The sequence below is a fragment of the Martes martes genome (assembly GCF_963455335.1).
Source record: "Martes martes genome assembly, chromosome: 1".
NCBI lineage: Eukaryota > Metazoa > Chordata > Mammalia > Carnivora > Mustelidae > Martes > Martes martes.
This window is the reverse complement of record NC_137888.1, coordinates 128,436,730-128,457,547: the sequence shown is the minus strand read 5'-3', so window position 1 is coordinate 128,457,547 and position 20,818 is coordinate 128,436,730. Positions and strand designations below refer to the sequence as shown.

Here is a 20,818-nt window from a genome sequence, read left to right as displayed (position 1 = left end):
ATACATTTTGTTTACTTTAGTCCTTGTTCCTTTTGTTACTTGGTTTTAATATAGCTATATTTTATAAGAGCTTTTAGTATGATAATTTTAAGTAATTAGCCAACAAATTCATTTCAAACCCATAAGAATAGCAAATTAAGTTATAATTTATAAGTGGCATTTTCTCTTTGCAGATAGCAAATGGGAGTATTTCATAAAAATAAGACCTTTGTCATTTCCTGATGTTATAGTGGTTATGACTAAAAAACTGATGTGAAATTAGTTGCTATCTGACTTACATTCTTTTTTAAAAACAAGAGTAAGTGAACATATCGTATTTGAATGCATCTTGATTTATGATTGAAAAGGTTGGCCTGTTAAGCTATTTGACAAACACTGAGCATGTGCCGTATGTGTCCTGTGTGAGGAGAGAGAGTTTCAAGATAATGAAGACATGCACCTCTCTGAACTTAGGGAATCTTTGTTCTTTATGACTTAGGACACCAGTGACTTAGTAAAAGATACCCAAAAAACCCCTCAAGTTTGCAAGTGTTGTGACTAACACACACTACATGTGAGATCATTTAGGTTTTAATCTCTTAATCTGTTATCTAAGGAGGCTTTGCAGGTAATCTCTGAAGGTTTAGGGCTGCTTTTAAAGGTGTTTTTAATGACCTAGAAGTACTTGTTTTATACTTAAATAAAGTACAGCGGCCGTTCTAGGGGGCAAAGAGGAGAATAGAAGAGAATTCTCTTAAGAATTTCCTTATAGCTTTTCTTCTTAGGAAGGCTGTAGAGCTCAGTATTTTGTCTGAAAGATAGGTCTGAATTCACTAGTCTTGACAGTATTTTGGGTCTAGTGGACACTTAACTCCAGGATCCTTTTCTGATGGATCTAGAATTTGCTCTCTCCAGTTATGGGAGTCACTAACCAGCTATGACTATTTAAATTTAAACTAATTAAATATAAATAAAATTTAAAATTCACTTGCATTAGCCGCATTTCAAGTCCTCAGTAGTGACATGTGACTCATAGCTACCTCATTAGACAGTGTAGATATAGAATGTTTCCATCTTCTTGGAAAGTTCCTTTGCACAGCACTGATCTAGACAAAAAGTTACATGATAAATGTTAGAAGGGCTTTAGTTGTGTGGAGGAAATTAGTTTAGAATCGAAAAGAATATCTTTTTAGCTGAGCGCCTTTAAGACTTTGAATGTGACATTAGTTGACACTGGAAACATTTCAGGCATTTAATTCTTCTATGTTTACTCCCAAAGTAAAATAAACAAATTCTGCAGTTCCATTTCAGGATTATAGAAATAGGCATGTGTGACTCTCTAGATGATTCTGAAAGTTAGAATTTGTGAATTCACATTTCTGTCAGATATTTGATTTCATTGTGCAGTCTTCTGAGGCAGATAGTGATTGAATAAGATCTTCTTTCTTTTCCCTGTTGATCGATAAGCCTCTGTAATAAAGCCTCTGAAGTTCTGAGACTTTTTAGCTGTTTAGGTTAATCCTCATGTACTTCAGCAACCTCTCAACCCTCACCTGGCTTTAGAAAGCAGCAAATGAACGTTCTTATGTTCAAAGAAGGTATCTGCATTCTTTAGATCATTTCCCACTCCATTTTAGACATGTGAAAAAAATATTTGTAATATTGCCATACTTTTTTAATGACTATATTGTAAAGATTAGTAAAATCTGTCATTTTCTTTTTTTTCCCCAAATGGAAGTAACGTCATCCTTTTTATTATATACTAATTAGAAGAAAATGAAAATAGAAAAATTAAATTGTGAAAGATTTCTCTTGATCTCAGTGGAAATCCTTCTAGTACATTACCCTCAAGTCTGATAATGGCAATTGGTTTAAGGCATGTGTATGTCTTTTTACTGTATTAGTAGCTTAAAGCAGAAAAACATGAGTTCCATAGATATCAAAAAGGCATTTGATTGTATTTAACATCCAGTTTTGGTAATTTAAGAATCTCTTAACTAAAATACAAATAGAAACTTCATTAAGTATGACCAGTTATATTAATAGAGTTTTCTAATATTGAACTCTGTTTTCCTAAAATGAACCTTCTTTGGTCATGGTGTACTACTATTTTAATAAGCTACTTGATTTTTTTTTTTAAGATTTATTTATTTATTTGACAGAGAGAGAGTGAATGAATACAGTCAGGGGGAGTGTCAGACAGAGGGAGAAGCAGACTCCCTGCTTAACAAGGAGCCCAATGCCGGACTCAATTCCATGACCCAGGCCTGAGCCCAAGGCAGACGCTTAATGGACTGAGCCACCCAGGCGCCCTGAGCTACTTGATTCTTATTGCTAATATTTATTTTAAAAATAGATTGGAGTGTCTTTTTTTTCCTTCTTTTTGTGTTGTCTTACCAGATTTTAGTTATCACTAAAAGAATTGAGAAACTGTTCTTAGTCTGTTTCTTGAAACAACTTAAGAAGCATGGGACTTACCTGTTCTTTAAGGTTCATTTCCTTGTTTGAGCCATGGTGCTTATGTAGGTTGTAATTCTTTGCAACTTTCTTAAATTCTTCTGTATAGGGATTGATTTATTTGTAACTTTCAAATTTATCTGCATAGAGTTACATCATTATTTCTTCTGTATCTATGATTATAAATTCTTATATATTCTTAATTTTGTTTTTGTTTTCTTAGACTAGCTGATGTTTTATGTATTTTATTTTTAAAGAACTAATTCTTGATTTTTAAGTTTTTCCAATTCAGTTTCAATTTTTATCATTATGAATTCCTCTCCTAAAGGGTTATTGATATCCAAGTGATTTTTCTCCTTAGATGTTACTTTAAGCGAAGGAAGTGAAGTGAGAAGTGAAACTTGCTTGTCTGTGGTGTAGGCTTCCTACATCTATAAAATTGCTACATTTAAATGTAATAGGTACTTTCTTAAATAGAAATTACTAAGATTCCAGAATATTGCTGTGACTGACTGATTGCAGGCCATAGCTTCTCCTTTCTTGGCATCACAGTTTTGCTGAAAGGATATTTTTAAAGAATTAGTGTGTGTTGCTGTTGTTGTTTTTAATAAAATTTTTCCATTTAGAATCTTGGTGTCCTCAGGCAGTGTGTTGTTAACTTCATGTATATTAACAACTCAAGCTTGCATAGATCCTGCTTCTCTACTTAAAGATCTTACTGGTTCACAGTCAAGTGATTGGTGGTGGGTAGGTTTTTAATAACACTTTAGAATATAAAACTAAGCTATGTTTAGTTAGCATTAGTCAACTTATACATTTCCATTTGTTGAACTGTTCCTTTTGTGTTAATAGCATATATTTTATTATAAAATTTGTTTTTATTTTAAGACTAAATTTAAGTACTTGTCTTTATTTGTAGGTATAAGCGTGTCTTTTCAGTTGGAACCCATGCGATTACTACATATAATCCCAATACCTTAGAAGTAACAAATCAGGTAATCATATTAGAAGCTGTTAGACATTTTTTGAACTTCATTTGAATTTTAAAAGCTAGGTAATGACCCATGATTTCCTTGACCTGGAATCAGTATTTTAAGTTAGAAGAGTCAACTTTGAAAGAGATTGATATGCTTAATACAATACTTCATGCCATGTACCAAAAATTAGTAAATAAAAGAGAGTAGTGACAAATGTTTTTCTAGGCTCTAAGTAGTATAACTTTTTGATATGTTGCTTTTGATTGTAGCCATCTCTTTTATGAGAATCACTATACCAATGATAATTTTAAAGACTATTGGAACTGCAATAAAGGCATATGTAAATTAAGTTACAATGCAGTGGTTGAAAAATACTTGATATGGAAGTAGGATTACTATTTATAAAGGCAAGACCACCTTGAATATGGATAAGTAAATAAACTTAAATATATTCTACCTTATTTTTAATTCTAAATTAGGCACGTTTCACAGATTCCTTTTTGTCTGTTTTAACAGACCTGTAGGTAATCATAAAATTTTATTCCTCATTTCTTTTCACTTTTATGTATATTAATTGCTTTGGATTAACATCATTAATCATTAAAATTGGAATGCAGATGGGATTTTTATTGTTGTCTCTGATAACTGAAACCCTTTAAAAGAATTTGTTACAGAATTACTGTAAGATATAACATCTTCTAGGCCTCTGTATTATTTTGTAAGATTTTTCTCATTTAATCAGTGATTGTGAAATTAAAATAGTAAAAAATAGTATTTAATCTAGCATCAATTGGAAGAATTTTTCTTTTTGTTAGTGGCCTTATGGAGACATTTGCAGCATCAGTCCTGTTGGAAAAGGACAAGGAACGGAATTCAACCTCACATTTCGTAAAGGCAGTGGGAAAAAGTCAGAAACTTTAAAATTTTCTACAGAGCACAGAACAGAACTTCTTACAGAAGCATTGGTAAGAACAGTTCCATATTAATAAGCTAAATTTCTCTGTTCTTTTTTTTTTAATGAAAGTTACATTAAAGTACAGATATTAACGTTATGAGCCTTTGTTCCCACACTGCTCGTTTTTTCTTATTGACTGTTAACTTGATTCTCTGAAACTTTCACTTTCTCTAACTGAAAGGCTGAAAAATCCTGTATAGTTAATAGTGTTTAGACTTTTTAAGTGCATATACAGAGCAAAGCAGTTCTATGTTTAATCTGTTTTGTTTTTCAATGAAGTTACACACATTTTTTATTCAGCAGTCTTAAAGTATAACATCTAATATTTTTTAATATCAGTGTTACCAAGTTGAGATTTTACATGTTTTGGATAGAAAGGACTAGACTGTGAGTCTTCCTTACCAGTCTGTTGTCATAAACTATGATTATGTTTTCTCTTTCAGAGATTTAGAACCGATTTTTCAGAAGGAAAAATCACAGGAAGGGCAAGTATTTAACATTATTAATACCTATTTTTATTCTGATTTTGCCTGTTATTATAGAAATCATGCTGTGCTGTGTGTTTCTTTTATGGCAAAGCTAAAGGGAAAAAAGGAATCATCATTTAATGTGGCACTGTGTGAGAGATGAATGTAGTTTAACAGGAAACTCCCAACAGGAATTAGATTTGTGATTGTTAATGTCGATGGTTGGAGAAAAAGTTTTCAGGCAGAACTATGGAACGTTCAAACCAGTGTTATAACCATTCATGTGCTCTTTATTCAATATTCTAAACAGCAACAGTAAGCATCACACTGTGGATAATACCTGTTGGAACATGCACTAGTTGTTTGGTGTAGGATTTTGCTATTTCAGAAGTATTAAGGTTTTAAGTTTGGGGTATATCAAGACTATCTTATATATTCTTGCAGTGGATCTGGCTGCTCATAAGGCTTTGAGTGGTGCACTGGCAGCTTTGGGGAAGTCACTGGTGCTTATTAGAACCTTCATAACTTTCTCAGGCGTTTTCTAGTCATGTTACAATAGCATTTAAACTAAATCAGAGACTTCTGAAGAGGGCAGATGGAAGTTTATGCTTTTTTCACTCCTTTAAAATACTAAATTTCTGGGGCACCTGGGTGGCTCAGGTCGTGATCCCAGCGTCCTGGGATCGAGCCCCGCATCGGGCTCTCTGCTCGGCGGGAGCCTGCTTCCTCCCTTCTCTCTCTGCCTGCCTCTCTGCCTAATTGTGATCCGTCTGTCAAATAAATAAATAAATAAAATAAAATAAAATAAAATACCAAATTTCTTTCCATGAGAAGGTATTGCTTTTATAACAGGGATGAGGGCAGAATAATGCCTAAAATGGTAGTACTGTTCAGAACTCTGGCTTCTGGTAAAAGTCAGGAACTGAATTCTGAGAAGCTGGCAGCATCATTTCCTTGTCTTTTTAAGCCCGCATCCTTCCTATGGATGTTCTGCTGCTAGTTTTAGCATTCCAGAAGCCTCACTGATGTCAAGTCAAGCAACTGACTGGCTGTCCAGGAGCCATTTAAAATAGATTAATGGCAGTTGGCAAGCTGCTTGTTTCTTGTTCCTCATGAGCCACTGTCAGATTTGTATAAATTATAATTTGGGGGGTGTCTGGGTGGCTCAGTGGGTTAAGCCTCTGCCTTCAGCTCAGGTCATGATCTCAGGGTCTGGGATCGAGCCCCACATCAGGCTCTCTGCTCAGCGGGAAGCCTGCTTCCCCTCCTCTCTCTGCCTGCTGCTCTGCCTACTTGTGATCTCTCTCTGTCAAATAAATAAAATCTTTTTTAAAAAATTGTAATTTGGTATGCTTACTTTAATTACTTTATGTTAGCAGTTGAGTTTTCCATATTCCTCATCTGTTTGGAAAACAACTGCTTCCAAAAACGTACTTTTAGATTTTGTTTATAAGCTTCCCTTTATATCAGTTAACTTCAGCCACTTAAAAACTGCGGTGGAAACAGTGTCTCTAAAAGATTGTCTGAAAGTCAGTCTGCCTAGTTTTAATCAGGAATAAATGACACCTCTTCCTCCCCTAAATGCTCTGCCCTCAAATACTCTTGCATAAATTGAATTTTACCCTCAGGTCTTCAGTTGTCCATAGATGTACTCTAAATCAGATCTCTGAGTCTCTTTTGGCCTCTACAGTCTGGAGGGATAATGATGTGTTTCCGTCAGCCCAGCTCATTGTGACAGTTGATTATCAGCTGGGGGGAAAAGAGACTATCCTGAAGAGTGGGTTTGGGCATGCAAACAAGCATAGTTTGGAAAAGCACCACCATTTTTGTGGCTTCCCTTCTGGAGAGAAGTGGCACTGGTCCATCCTTAGTTCAGAATCAAGGTTCTAAATATATTGTTGGGTTAATGTGTGCCCTTTGTCTTTCTGCAGAATTCCTCTTATGGGGGTATAATGTGCATTATTATGCCATTGATCAATAATGCTCAGGGGACCTGATGTCATATGATCATGAGCCAAACTGAGGCTCATTGCTGGGTTTAGTGTTTGGGCGTTGTGAGGTGTTTATTACTTAATGCCTTACTCACTTTTCTGAATACTTACAAGAGTATTTCTCTCATGTCAGTATTAGAAATAGTTGTACTCCTGAGTCAATCAATTTATTTTTACCTGAGGAGTCCTGTAATTGACCATGTGTTCCTCTTCATATTGTTGGGTAGAAAACTTTGTGGACTCTTTGGATGGGTGAGGGGACATTCATTTCACCTCTGACACTTGGTTTCTTTTCCCTTGCCTCATTTTGTCTTTATTAACATTTTGGTTAGCAGCCTCACCTAAATTTTTTTTCTTTTTAAGGATAAAACTGGGTAGTAAATGGATGTTGACCATTCTAATCCTTTCTGATACTAGGTACTTTAATTTACAAAGGAATGTTGTTATGTGAGTGGAATTTTACTTGCTAGTGCAGTCAGATTTTTAACTTTCTATTGGTGTGATTAGAAAAGCCTAAGGTCAAACTGGGGCATCAGCATTTTTATGTGTATAGAAAGAAAATCTATATTAGCATAGTGAACCAGCTCAGATTTTTTAAACTGAACACTGTAACTTCCCCCAAATGTGACTTAACCTCTTTTCTGTATGTAAGTTGAATTAAAAGAATCCATCAACAAAAGTTGAAATCTTTATTCCCAATGAAGCTTTCAGAGTAACATTTCTTTTAGGACTTCATTTTCTTTCTTTTTTTATCCTCATAGATTTGCGTAAGACTTACTCAAAATTGTTTCACAAAATATTGTAACCCAAATCTTTGTTAATTTAAAAAAAATACAGTATCTTCAGTTTGAGTGAACATTGTTACTTAAATACAAACCTCCAAACAGCTGAAATTAATGTTTTTAACAGTTTGGATAGTAGCTCTAAATATTTATAACATTGTTTAGATTTCTGGTTGTTTTAGCAGTAAGTGATACATTAAATGTAACTTTATTGTATGGTAAGCTTAAATATGAACCTAAAAGTAATATTATTTCTCTCTCTAGAGATATAACTGCTATAAACATCACTGGAGTGATACAAGAAAACCTGTCATTTTAGAAGTAACTCCTGGAGGCTTTGACCAAATTAATCCTGCAACCAACAAAGTCCTCTGTTCCTATGACTATAGAAATATTGAGGGCTTTGTAGATCTCTCTGATTATCAAGGAGGGTTTTGTATACTTTATGGAGGATTTAGTAGATTGGTAAGTAGTATTTTTTCTAAAAAGTCATTTAAAAAGAGGCATGACCATTTGAAGGAAAGCAGGGTTTTTACACTTCATTTTCAAAATTCACGTGAGTTTTCTGGAAGGAAGTCTGGTATTAAGAGCACAGGCTTTGTTACCAAAAAGACCTGAACTTGAATCCCAACTTAGAGCTTTTTAAAGTGGGGAGAGTGGGGCACCTGCGTGGCTCAGTTGTTAAGCATTTGCCTTTGGCTCAAGTCATGATCCTGGAGACCTGGGATCAAGTCCTGCATTAGACTCCCTGCTCAGCAGGGAGTCTGCTTCTCCCTCTGACCTTCACACCTCTTGTGTTCATGCTCTCCCCCTTTCTCAAATAAATAAATTTTTTTAAAAAGTGGGGAGAGTAATATGTATGTCATAGGTTTTTGTTTTCTGTTTTTTGGGGGTTTTTTTGAGGATCCTGCCAGATAACTTACGTAAATGTTTAGCATAATATGTGGCTTAGTATTCAATAAGTGGTAGTTACAGTTGTTATTTTCATTAGTATTAATGTCTTAACTGAAAGATTCTAAGCTTTCTTTGAAAAAGTAATTCAGGATTTTTTATTTTTATAGGCTCCCCTCCTTTCCCCAGCTGTTTGTAATTTGAAATCTGCATATTCACTGAAACTTCAAATTTGGAGTTCATTTCATGTTCTTGTCTTGAAATCCTGAATTACATGTGAATTATGTGGTACAGTAGAAGCTGCTTAAGATGCTCAGACCCCATTTGTTAATGGGTAATAGAAGCTGAGCTATAGATGATGACCATCTTTTTTGATGACCATCTTTTTTAATAAGAAACATTTTGTCTTCTTTAATTAAACCTTGCATCTCAAAGATGAGCAATAGAGTTTGCACAAGAAAGGCTCAGTTGAACTTGCTCTCAAGATTCCTTTCTCTTGAGAATTTTAATTTCTGTAGCTATCTTAGTGGCCTGGGAACAACTACTTCCAAGATTTAGTGTTGTGTAGATAAATTATCCTTCTCTGGGTAGCAGAGCCAGAGCAAGCCTGGAACTTGTAGATACACAAGAGGTTATAAGGTAGCAGAAGGGAAATAAAGGGAATGATAATGGAGTAGGGATGCTAAACTCTTTGATTTACAAAATATGTTAGCTCTTCAGAGTTACAGACCTTTTTCCATCTTTCGCTCTTTGCCCAGGTGATGTCCTAGTGTCCTTCATCTAGGAGCACACATCTAGACATTTTGTTACTTCTGAGTCTAGACCTACAAGATGAAGGCCCAAAGAGAAAATTAGTTCCCTCTCCCACCCTAGAACAGTCTAAAGCCTGTTGTTGAAGTGCTGTCCAAGGGCTTACCTCTTCCATGGACAGCAAAATTTGTAATGATTAACTCCTTGGGGGAGGGGAAGGGGGCTCCTTGTTGGGGAGGGTGTGGGGTGGGGGTGGGAGGATGACGGGTCATGAGGGTGCCTGGGTGGCTCAGTTGGTTAAGCATCTGACTCTTGATTTTGGCTTAGGTTATGATTTTAGGGTCATGAGATCGGACCCGGAATCGGGCTCTGTGCTGGGGGTGAGGCCTGCTTAAGATTTTCTCTCTCTCTCCCTCAGCCCCTCCTCCCCACTTGCAGTACTCTCCCCCCCCCCCCAAAAAAAAAAACCTTCGTGGAAAATGTATCTAATTATAAGATTACATATAGCATTATAGACCTCGATGGGACAACTATACCACAGTAATTCAGCCAAGCCATACAATGCATAAGGTAAACGTTAAAGATGAGAATTGTTTGATACTCCTCAATTGGCAACAGTTTTTCTTGCTTAATGGCATCAAGCAATTTTAGTTTTAATCATCTGCTTTCTAAGCATACTCTGCCTTTTAAAAGGCACTAGCTAAAATGAGTCAGTTCACTATAAATATGATACCATGATAGATTCATTCAGCAAAACTTTATCTGGTACCTTCTGCATACGTAGTGACTATCCTGAGCAGGTGGGAATAAAATCAACTTTTAGGATTTTATGTATTTATTTTAAATAAACTCTATACCCAACATGGGGCTTGAACTTAAAACCCTGAGATCAAGAGTTGCCCCCTCCACTGACTGAGCCAGCCAGGTGCCCCTAAAATCGGGTCTTAAAATGTGATTGCAACCACTGTTTCTCAGCAGGGGAAACAGTCCAGCAGAGCTGTTGGACTACGGACAGGACAGTTGTTTATTGTTTATTGCACGGCACTCTCCTGCCCTGTCTTTTGCAGCACATTCAGTGTTTCTGGCCCAGCCATCAAATGCAAGTAGCAGTAGCTTTGTAAATACACTCCTGGAGGTTGATTTGTAATGTCCATTGGCCAATGGCTTGTAAACATTTAAGCATTCTTCAAGGTAATTTTTCAGGAAAACCCACTATATTAAAAATACTAGGTCAGAGCTACTTTTGTTGAAATTGGGAATCTTGCCCATGTAGTACCCACTACCCCCACTGGACTTGGCTGGGGTCCCTGGGACCTCTTCCGGAAACTCCAGCATGCTGTTTTCTACATGGTGATGGGAATCAGACTTGGAGAAGTTATGAGATAATTTCCTTACAGTGAGTTATTTGCAAGGCTTTATATCCCAGACTTAGTGATTTTAACTTAGTGTGATAGTGGTTCAGACAACACACTGCAGGGCACCTGGGTGGGTCAGTCAGTTAAGTGTCTGGCTTGGGTGCTCAGGTCATGATCCCACGGTCCTGGGATCAAGCCCTGCATCGTGCTGCTTACTCAATGGAGAGCCTCCTTCTCCCTCTCCCTCGGCCTGCTGCTCTGCCTGCTTGTTCTTTCTCTCTCTTAAATAAATAAATAAACAAATAAAGGCTTTAAGAAAAAAAACCCACAACACACTGCTTATTTACCTTTGATAAGATCAACTACCATTGTTTTTCTTTAGACCTGCTATTTCAGTCTCTTTCCTCTGAATTGATTCAAAATGGTCACATTTTAGTTGTTTCAATCCTGACTTTAAATTTCAAATTTTGTGCAGCATTTATTTGCATCAGAGCAAAGAGAAGAAATTATCAAAAGTGCAATAGATCATGCTGGCAACTACATAGGTATTTCACTGCGCATCAGAAAAGAACCTTTAGAATTTGAGCAATATTTGAATCTTCGCTTTGGAAAATACAGCACTGATGAATCCATCACATCTTTAGCAGAGTTTATTGTCCAAAAAATATCACCTAGACATTCGGTAAGATGCTGTGTTAGAAACAAAAATTTGTTCATCTGCTTTTGACATTTTTCTTCAATGACTTCCTAATGTATCTCAATTTTGTTTGAAGGAACCTGTAAAACGAGTTCTAGCACTTACAGAGACAAGTCTGGTAGAACGTGATCCAGCAACCTATAACATTGCGACTTTGAAGCCTTTAGGAGAAGTAAGTTTGGCGTTATTAGCCTATGAGATTTCTTCCTATTGGTAAATTAGAATTATTTTCTATTTTAACATTTTTAATGCTTAAAGAATGGAAAATGAAAATCTTTCTTTACATTATTATGTTTGTACTTAGAACAATGAATATTATAAAAATTTATTTTTGAGATATAGAATGAATGGAACTTTTTATTCAACAATTATATGAAAATTTGCACGAGACTTTTAAGCAGTTCTTAAGTTCTGATACTGTAAACAGTTTTTAAATATTGACTTTTGTAAGCTAAAATGATGCGTAGTTCTTCTAAGGAAATGCTGTAAAACTAAACATCTGTAAAATGCTGTAAAACTAAACTTGGTTTTTGTTTTCATTAGGTATTTGCATTGGTTTGTGACTCAGAAAATCCACAAGTTTTTACCATTGAATTTATAAAAGGGCAAATACGGAAATATTCTTCAACAGAAAGGTATTTTTTTTCTTTAATTCATCAAGCTTTTGAGATCCTAGTATATGCAAGGCAAAGTCCTCCATCAGAGAAGAGGAACAAAGATTTATAATCTAGAACTTTGAAATCATATAACTTAGGAAAAGACAACATTATTATGTTGCATGGGGTGGCTCAGTGGGTTAAGCCTCTGCCTTCAGCTCAGGTCATGATCTCAGGGTCCTGGGATCAAGGCCAGCGTTGTGTTGGGCTCTTGGCTCAGCAGGGAGTCTGCTTCCTCCCCCCCCTCTGCCTGTCTCTCTGCCTACTTGTGATCTCTCTCTGTCAAATAAATAAATAAAATCTTTTAAAAAAATGAACTTCATTTAGTTTTCAAATTTCTAGAGAATAAAAATGGTGATTTGATTTTAAATGGAATGATGAAAATAAAATGTGTTTCTGTAATTTATGCTTTTAAGGTATTTTAAATACCTTCATTGTTAAATTGTTTGGATAACAGCAGCAAATTAAAAGTTAGATTTTTTTTAAGTTGCATCAGTAGACTAGTTACTAATTTTCCAGTGGAATGTGCCTGATTTATTTTATATTACTGTGACTTGGCTGTTGCCATGAAAATCTGTGAGATGCCATAGCTCATAAACTCCTCCTGGAAGGTAAACCACTTATAGCTATTTTACTGTGATAACTTGATCTCCCTTCATATACTAAGCCATTGTCATAGGTTTGGTAGTTTTTACATTCCAGGAAGTTCTTTTATGCTATTGTGAATAGATTGAGACTGAATCTGTTTTTAAAAGATAGTTGAAACAGTTGTGCATTTTGCCGCTGTCTGCAATACAGCCTTATTGAAGTATTTTTACTTCCTGGAGTATGACCAGCAACTGTTTCTTACCTTGGAAGGCTTTTGATCTAAGTTCAACAAAAGTGGCATTCTAAGCAAAAGGTTGTATTATTTTTTTCCTGTCCTGAATTCAAGGAAGAGAACGTCTGGGGGAAAAAAAAAGAATAGTGCACATGTTCTAATCAGAGGAGGGTATCTCAGCATTTACAGTTTGTCATGTGCAATTACATTGTTTAATTCTGATCCCTAGGAAGAAGATGCCATTTTTCCCAATAAAATCTATCTGCAGAAAGTAAAGCAATTTCTTTGTGACTTTGGATTAGGAAAAGATTCCTTAGATATAATACCAGAAACACCATAAACACAGTTATAAAAGTCTGATTAATCAGACTTTGTCAAAATTGAAAACTTTGACCTAACTGAGAAGAGGAAAAGACAGACAGAGGAAGAAAATATTTGGAAAACATATAGCTAGTTAAAGTCTTGTTTCTAGAATATATAAAGAACTCTTTTAATTCAATACTAAAAAATAATAAATGGGCAAAAAAATTCAAATAGACATCTACTTCATCAGAGAAGATATTTGAATGGTAAATAAACACATGAAAAGATCGTTAATTCATTAGGGAAAATTAAAACCATTACATGTACACTAAAATGGGTAACATCAAAAAGACTGGCAGTGTCAATTGTTGGCAAGCACATGGATTCTCATACGTTGCTGGTGAGGATGTAAAATTTTAAACTGTTTAAAAAACAGTTTGGCAATTTCTTAAACATATAATTATCGTATGACCCTATGCCAGTTCTACTCCAAGAGAAATAAAATCTACCCCAAGAGAAATAAAAACATATGCCCACATAAAAACTTATATGTGAATGTTTATAATAACATCTCTCATAATAGCCAAAACTAGAGACAGTTGTTATATATGTCACCTGGTGAACAAATAGGCTAAAATGTTGATTATCCATACAGTGAAATATTCCTCAGCCATAAAAAGGATGAACCTTAAAAATACATGATATATAAAATAAGCAAGACACATAAGGCGATACATTATATGATTCCGTTTATATGGATTTTTTAATAGACTTTTTTGGGGAGTAGTTTTAGGTTCACAGCAGTATCGAGCAGAAGGTACAGAGATTTCTTCCTATACCTCTTATATTCTACTGCCCTGCCTGCTAACTAGGTATAGCCTCTCCCATTACTAACATCCTGTACCAGAGTGATATATTTGATAAAACTGATGGACCTCCAAGTTTGAACAAATGTTTAATGACATTTGTCTACCATTATAGTATCACATAGACTATATTCACTGCCCTAAAAATCTCCAGGGATCCTCTCCAGCAGTAATAATGCCACTCCACTGATTTCATCTCTCATTCCTCCCTAAATCTTGACAGCCACTCATCTTTTTACTGTCTCCAGAGTTGCTTCTTCCACAGTCTCCTAGTCGGAATTTTATAGTATGTGACCTTTTCAGATTGCCTTCTTTCATTTCCTCCTCCTCTTTTCATGATTGGATAGCTCATTTCTTTTTAATATTTAGTAATATTCCATTGTCTAGACATGACCATGGTTTATTTATCCATTTGACCTCTTGGTTGTTTCCAAGTTTGGGTAGTTAGGAATAAAGCCTGTGGTAAACAACTGTGTGCAGATTTTGTGTGGACGTAAGTTTTCATCCTTTGCGTAAATACTGTGCTCGCTTGGGCAGCACATATACTTTGTGTAAATACTAAGTAGTGTGATCACTGGATCATATGCTGAGAGGATGTTGAGTTCTGTTAGAAACTGCCAACTGTCTTCCAAAAGTGGCTGTGTCATTTTGTACTCCAAGCAGCAGTGAATGAGGGTTCCTGTTGCTCCAGATCCTCCTCAGTATTTGGTATTATTAGTGTTCAGTTTTGGTCATTCTTATAGGTGTGTGGGGCTTTTTTGTTGTTGTTTCAGTTTGCATTTCCCTGATAACTGTGTTGAGTGTCTTTTCATATGTTTATTTGCCATCTGTGTATCTTCTTTGGTGAGGTGTCTATTAAGGACTTCTGATCACTTTTTAATTGTGTTGGTTTTCTTATTGTTGACCTTTAGGAGTTACATATGTATTTTAGATAACAGTCCATTATCGGATATGGCTTTTGTAAATATTTTCTCATAGACTGTGGCTTGCCTTTTCATTCTCTTGATGAAGTTACTTGAAAAAGCAAAACTAGAAAATAAGTGGTTGCCTGGGACTGGATTGTTTTTTGCACATGGGCACAGGGAAATTTGGGGGGGGGCGGTGGGGAAAGTGTACCAAAATTGGATGATTACACAGCTGTGTAAATTTACTAAGAATTCTTAAACTGTACATTTTAATTGGTTGAATTTTTGATATGTAAGTTACGCCTCAGTAAAACTGCTTAAAAAAATCTTAAAGGAAAAACCAAAAGTGTTACATTTATAGTGCTTAAGTAACTCGTACAAGGTACGTGAGAGCAAAGAACAGAGCTAGTAGTAGAATTCCAGGCTTTTTCTTAAAGTCCCTGTTCCCTTGTGCTGCTCCATGTATCCTCCTGAGCTCTTCCTGAGTGGGTTACCTGCTAAAGGGCCTATGCTATATTCTGAATCAAAATTCCCCTTAATTATCAATCCTAAAACCTGTTTATTTTTTTACCTTGCTTAGAGATTCTTTATTAGCAAGTTTGCTGGATGGAGTAAGAGCCTCTGGTAACAGAGATGTTTGTGTAAAAATGACACCAACTCATAAAGGTCAGCGATGGGGGTTACTCAGCATGCCTGTCGATGAGGAGGTAGAGAGTCTTCATCTCAGATTTTTAGCCACACCTCCAAGTAAGTATTGATTTAAGTATAATTGCATTTCCATCCATCTCCTTAATAATTTAAAAATTAGGAATGCAAACCTCTAAATCTTTTTGAACCTTTTCATCTTACAGATGGCAACTTTGCAGATGCTGTATTCAGGTTCAACGCTAATATTTCTTATAGTGGAGTTCTGCATGCAGTAACGCAGGATGTAAGATAAATTGTGTTATAATTTGTTCATTGTTAACTAACTTCAGGAATGGAAACTTTTTGAAACATTCTTCTCTTACCTAGGGTCTCTTCTCAGAAAACAAAGAAAAACTGATCAATAATGCCATAACAGCTTTACTGTCCCAGGAGGGAGATGTTGTTGCTTCAAATGCAGAACTTGAGAGTCAGTTCCAGGCTGTGAGGAGGCTTGTGGCTTCCAAAGCTGGTTTTCTGGCCTTCACTCAACTTCCAAAGTAAGTTGTCTTTGAGCGTCTTTTAGAGAATACAAACAGCTCAAAGTAGCAGATAATCAACAGTTTTATCTTGTTATATCTGTCTAAAACTGGATCATATAATGATACAGTGGTTTTTATTCATAAATAAATGAGGGTGAGTGGAACTGAAGGGTGTGACTATTGTCTCCTACATACCTGCAATGTACTGACTTGTTTATTTGTTTGTTTTTTAAGATTTTATTTGTTAGAGAGAGAGGAGCGCACACCTGTGAGCATGAGGGAAGGGGAGGGGCAGAAGGAGAGAGAGAGAAGTAGACTCCCTGCTGAGCACGGAGCCTGCCACCCAGGCGCCCCATACTGACTTTTTTTTAATGACTTTGAATAGGAAATTAAAGTCCGTTAGGTGGTTTGTTTTTGTTTTTAAAGATTCATTTATTTGAGGGGTGTCTGGGTGCCTCAGTGGGTTAAGCATCTGACTGTGGCTCAGGTAGGGTCCTGGGAGCAAGCCCCACGTAGGGCTCCCTGCTCAGTGGAGAGCCTGTTTTTCTCTCCCTGCTTGTGCTCTCTCTCTCTTTCTCTCTCTCTGTCAAATAAATAAATAAAATCTTAAAAAAAAAAAAAAGATTTATTTACTTGAGAGGGGCAGAGGGAAAGAGAATCTTAAGTCTCCATGCTCAGCACGGAACCCAACGTGGGGCTCCATCTCACAACACTGAGATCATGATCCCAGCGGAAAACAAGACTTGGAAACTTAACTGATTGCACCACCCAGGTGCCCCAAAATCCCTTTTAGTTTTAATTAACTTAAAAAATAAAATCTTCCCCCTCAAAGAAAAAAACTGTCATGGGAACTGATACATTCTAGAGGTGTAATTTAAAATCCGTACTTGCTGAATGCAATAGAAACTCAAAAGGACTTATTATGTTACATTTTAATAATAAAATAATGCTCTGATATTGCTATTATATGCTTTTTTTCCTTGTTTTGTTTTTGTTCCACAGGTTTCGGGAGCGTCTAGGAGTGAAGGTAGTAAAAGCACTCAAGAGGAGCAACAATGGAGTAATCCATGCAGCTGTTGATATGCTCTGTGCCCTCATGTGTGTAAGTAGTGTTTTTTAAAGGGAGACTGGTTTTTCTTAAGTTGATTGATGTTTTAAATTTCCGCAAACCCAGATTTTCATTGTAGCAATTCAATTCAGTGTTTCTGTATTTCCTAAATTGCTCTCTTGGCAGTTTATTTATTCAGATAAATGTTTGTTTAGCACATCCTATTAACCAGGCACTGTGCTATCTACTAGAAATACAGAATTTGTTCCTTTCTTGAAATTGCTGACAGTCTAGTAAGGTGGGCATATGTGTATAAACTAAAGTAGCTGGGCCTATGGGATCACTAAAAAGGCAGCACTTAGTTTTTTTGGGTTTGTGGTGAGGGGAAGACAAAAGATTCGAGGCCAATCTTCCAGATGTTACAAATGATCTGAAGCTTAAAGCACAGGCAGGTATTTTCCCTCTGTGAGAAGGATTTCCTGGGAAAAGGGGATAGCGTATGCAAAGGCATGTTGGGGAAGAAGCAAATAATTGAAATGGCTAGATCATAAAGCTTGTATGGAGGTGTGTGGGATTAGGAGTACAGCTAGAGATGTATGCAGAGATGCAGTCATCAGAAGCCTTTTGTATCAGACAAAGAAGCTAGATTTGTGACCTTTAGTAAGGAATAGCAGAAAGATTTTTCATCAGGGAATCAGTAATACTAGGTTTGAACTTCCGAAAGCTCACAGATGTTACGTGGAGACTCTATTAGAGGTAAAGTTAGAGACAGGTAGACCAAATATGTAAGAAACAAGATGCTGAGGTAGGATGGGGTAAAGATTTGAGGGTAAAGAAATTTGAAAGCTGAGGGTAAAGAAACTAACTTGGTGACAGCTTATATAGGAAAAGCAATGACTTGTTCAGTATAACTTTGAAATTCCTGATTTACCTCAATGTTGTATTTAGCATATGGGACTAAAGTGGGTTCAGGCAAGTTTAGTGATATAGAATAAAACTTAAGTAATCACTTGGATAAAACCGTGCATTTTTACTCAAAAGTCAGTTTTATTATCTTTACTACCCTAATAATTCCATTGAAAGAATTCTGGGATGGGGTGCCTGAGTGGCTTGAGCGTCTGACTCTTGGTTTCTGCTCGGGTTGTGGTCTCAGGGTCATAAGATTGAGCCCTGTGTCTAACTCGGCTCTGAGCATGGACTAATGAGATACTCCCTCTCTCTCTGCCCCTCCTCAGCACATGCTCCCCAGGACTATTTGAGAGAGAGAGAGAAAGAGAGTGAGCGAGCACAGTGGGGGGAAGGGCAAGGGGAGAGGGAGAAGCAGACTCCACACTGAGCAACGACCTGGATGTGGGGCTCAATCCCAGGACCCCTGAGATCATAACCTGAGCCAAAGGGAGCCTTAACCTACTGAGCCACCCAGGTGCCCCAATAAATTAGTAAATCTTTTTAAAAAAGGAACTAGTTGGATAACTGTATAATAAAATACCATAGTGTGAAACAAACACATTGAGCTCTCATTACATACTAGATTTTGGCTATATATTTTACACGAATTATCTCATTTAAGCTTCATAGTAGTCCTATGAGTTAAGTACTATTAATCTCACTTGGATGGCTGAGGAAAGTAAAATTTAGAGCTGAAGCAGCTTAACCTTGCTTGAGGTCAGCTGTGGTCAGTAGCAAAGTTAGGATTGAATCTTTACTCCTAACCATCATGCTGGAATGTTTCTCCCATTCTCATTTATTCCACCATTCAGAAGAGACAAAGAAGTATTTGCTGCTCATTTTAGTACCTGCTTTTAAACACTTTAAAAAAAATAAGTCAATAAATGCTAAGTTTTATCATTTGAAATTAAATTTGAAATTTAAATTATAAAATTGGGAGAGAGGAAATGGGTGTCACTTGCTTTTTAAGAAGGAGACTTGTGACTTTCGAGAGAGTACCTTGTGCAGTACTCTCTATGGGTACTTGCTGGGCACAGTGTCTATGAAGCCTTATCAGACCCTGGGGGAATCTCACTGCCTGCTTGTCTTATCACGAGTTTCCTTTCTGCCTCCAACTTTTTAAAGGCTGTGGTTTTTAATTCTTTTATTATTTAATGAATACTCTTTATAAATGACTTTCGTGTGATGCCAATATGTGGGCCTGCTCATGAATTATCACTGTTTTTAATCAATAGCCCATGCATGATGACTATGACTTAAGACAAGAACAGCTGAACAAAGCTTCGCTTCTCTCTTCAAAGAAGTTTCTGGAAAATTTACTGGAAAAATTTAATTCCCATGTGGTAAGTTGTAATTAAATTTGTCTTAATGAGAGATACCATACATTATTGAAAGGTATTCTAGAAGTGCAGTTTGGCAGGTTTATTTTTTTAATTGCAGCTCCCAACTTTGGTCAGTATTGATTGTACAACAGTTTGGTCAGCTTGGTCATTTGCTAATAGTAAAATATTCTGTTTTAGGACTATATCCATTTATCTGGGAAGAATAAGTTGCAAAGACTTTAGATTTTTTTCTTTTTCTTTAATGTAAAAAATAAAATAAGCTGCTCTAAAAAAAAAAAAAAAAAAATTAAGCCAAAGTGGCTCCTCAGTCATTGCTAACAGTTTTGGAGATGGGCAACCTATAGATTTAGAAGGCGCAAATTGTTGGAGTTGTTTAAATGTTGTCAAAGATAGCTTTTTATATAAATACTAAACATATTAACCTTAGTTATGTGTATTTGAGGAGTCTTGGTTATAGGGTAACAGAAACACATTATTGCTGTGTTTTACTTGAATTTCTCTGTCCTAAGGCAGTATGTTACTTTGTTTCAGGATCATGGGACTGGTGCCCTAGTTATTAGTTCACTCTTGGACTTCCTTACTTTCGCCCTCTGTGCTCCATATAGTGAGACAACTGAAGGACAGCAGTTTGATATGCTCTTAGAGATGGTAGCATCCAATGGAAGAACCCTCTTTAAGCTCTTTCAGGTGAGGGCTTGTATCTTTCTTATCAGAAAACCACTTTTTGGGTCAGTTTGGTTTTAAAATAAGGGATGTGTGGGCGTCTGGGTGGCTCGGTTGTTAGGCCTTCAGCTCGGGTCATGATCCCGGAGTCCTGGGATCCAGCCCCGAGTCTGGCTCCCTACTCAGCGGGAAGCCTGCTTCTCCCATTCCCCCTGCCTGTGTTCCCTCTCTGGCTGTGTCTGTCAAATAAGTCATAAATAAAATCTTCAATAAATAAATAAAGGATGTGTGCTTCCATAGTAATGCTGATAAATACAGCCTAAAACATTGTCATCTTAAGGATATTTAATTCCACAGATTTCTTGGTGTTTCATGTAGAACTCTGTTGATGGTTTTTGACCACTGTTTTGACCCTATTGCCTATCTTTTTTTTTTTTTTTTTTTTTTTTTTTTTTTTTTAAAGATTTTTTTTTTTTTATTTATTTAACAGACAGATCACAAGTAGGCAGAGAGGCAGGCAGAGAGAGAAGGGAGGAAGCAGGCTCCCTGCTGAGCAGAGAGCCCGATACGGGGCTCGATCCCAGGACCTTGGGATCATGACCTGAGCCGAAGGCAGCAGCTTTAACCCACTGAGCCACCCAGGCGCCCCCCTATTGCCTATCTTTTCTCAGAAGTAGTGAAAAACTTATTTTCCGATAGGCCCAGAGTACCCTTTTCTTTATAAATTCCCCCGAAATAGGGCTATTTATAAATAGTTGAAAACAGTGTTATTTTATATAATACTATAGTATTTATTATG

At 36.4% G+C, this 20,818-nt stretch overlaps 1 protein-coding gene across 1 annotated transcript in view; it reads left to right on the top strand.

Annotated features, from left to right (window-relative positions):
• The window catches only part of DNAJC13 (DnaJ heat shock protein family (Hsp40) member C13), a 126,034-nt gene that overhangs the window by 34,526 nt on the left and 70,690 nt on the right, over nt 1–20,818 (top strand). Inside the window, exons 3-15 of the mRNA XM_080811795.1 lie at nt 3,356–3,431; nt 4,229–4,378; nt 4,812–4,853; nt 7,873–8,073; nt 11,080–11,286; nt 11,378–11,473; nt 11,845–11,936; nt 15,432–15,598; nt 15,703–15,782; nt 15,866–16,035; nt 17,020–17,119; nt 19,249–19,356; nt 19,888–20,043. Coding sequence (XP_080667921.1) covers nt 3,356–3,431; nt 4,229–4,378; nt 4,812–4,853; nt 7,873–8,073; nt 11,080–11,286; nt 11,378–11,473; nt 11,845–11,936; nt 15,432–15,598; nt 15,703–15,782; nt 15,866–16,035; nt 17,020–17,119; nt 19,249–19,356; nt 19,888–20,043 — 1,645 coding nt within the window. The remainder of the gene's footprint in view (nt 1–3,355; nt 3,432–4,228; nt 4,379–4,811; nt 4,854–7,872; nt 8,074–11,079; nt 11,287–11,377; nt 11,474–11,844; nt 11,937–15,431; nt 15,599–15,702; nt 15,783–15,865; nt 16,036–17,019; nt 17,120–19,248; nt 19,357–19,887; nt 20,044–20,818) is intronic.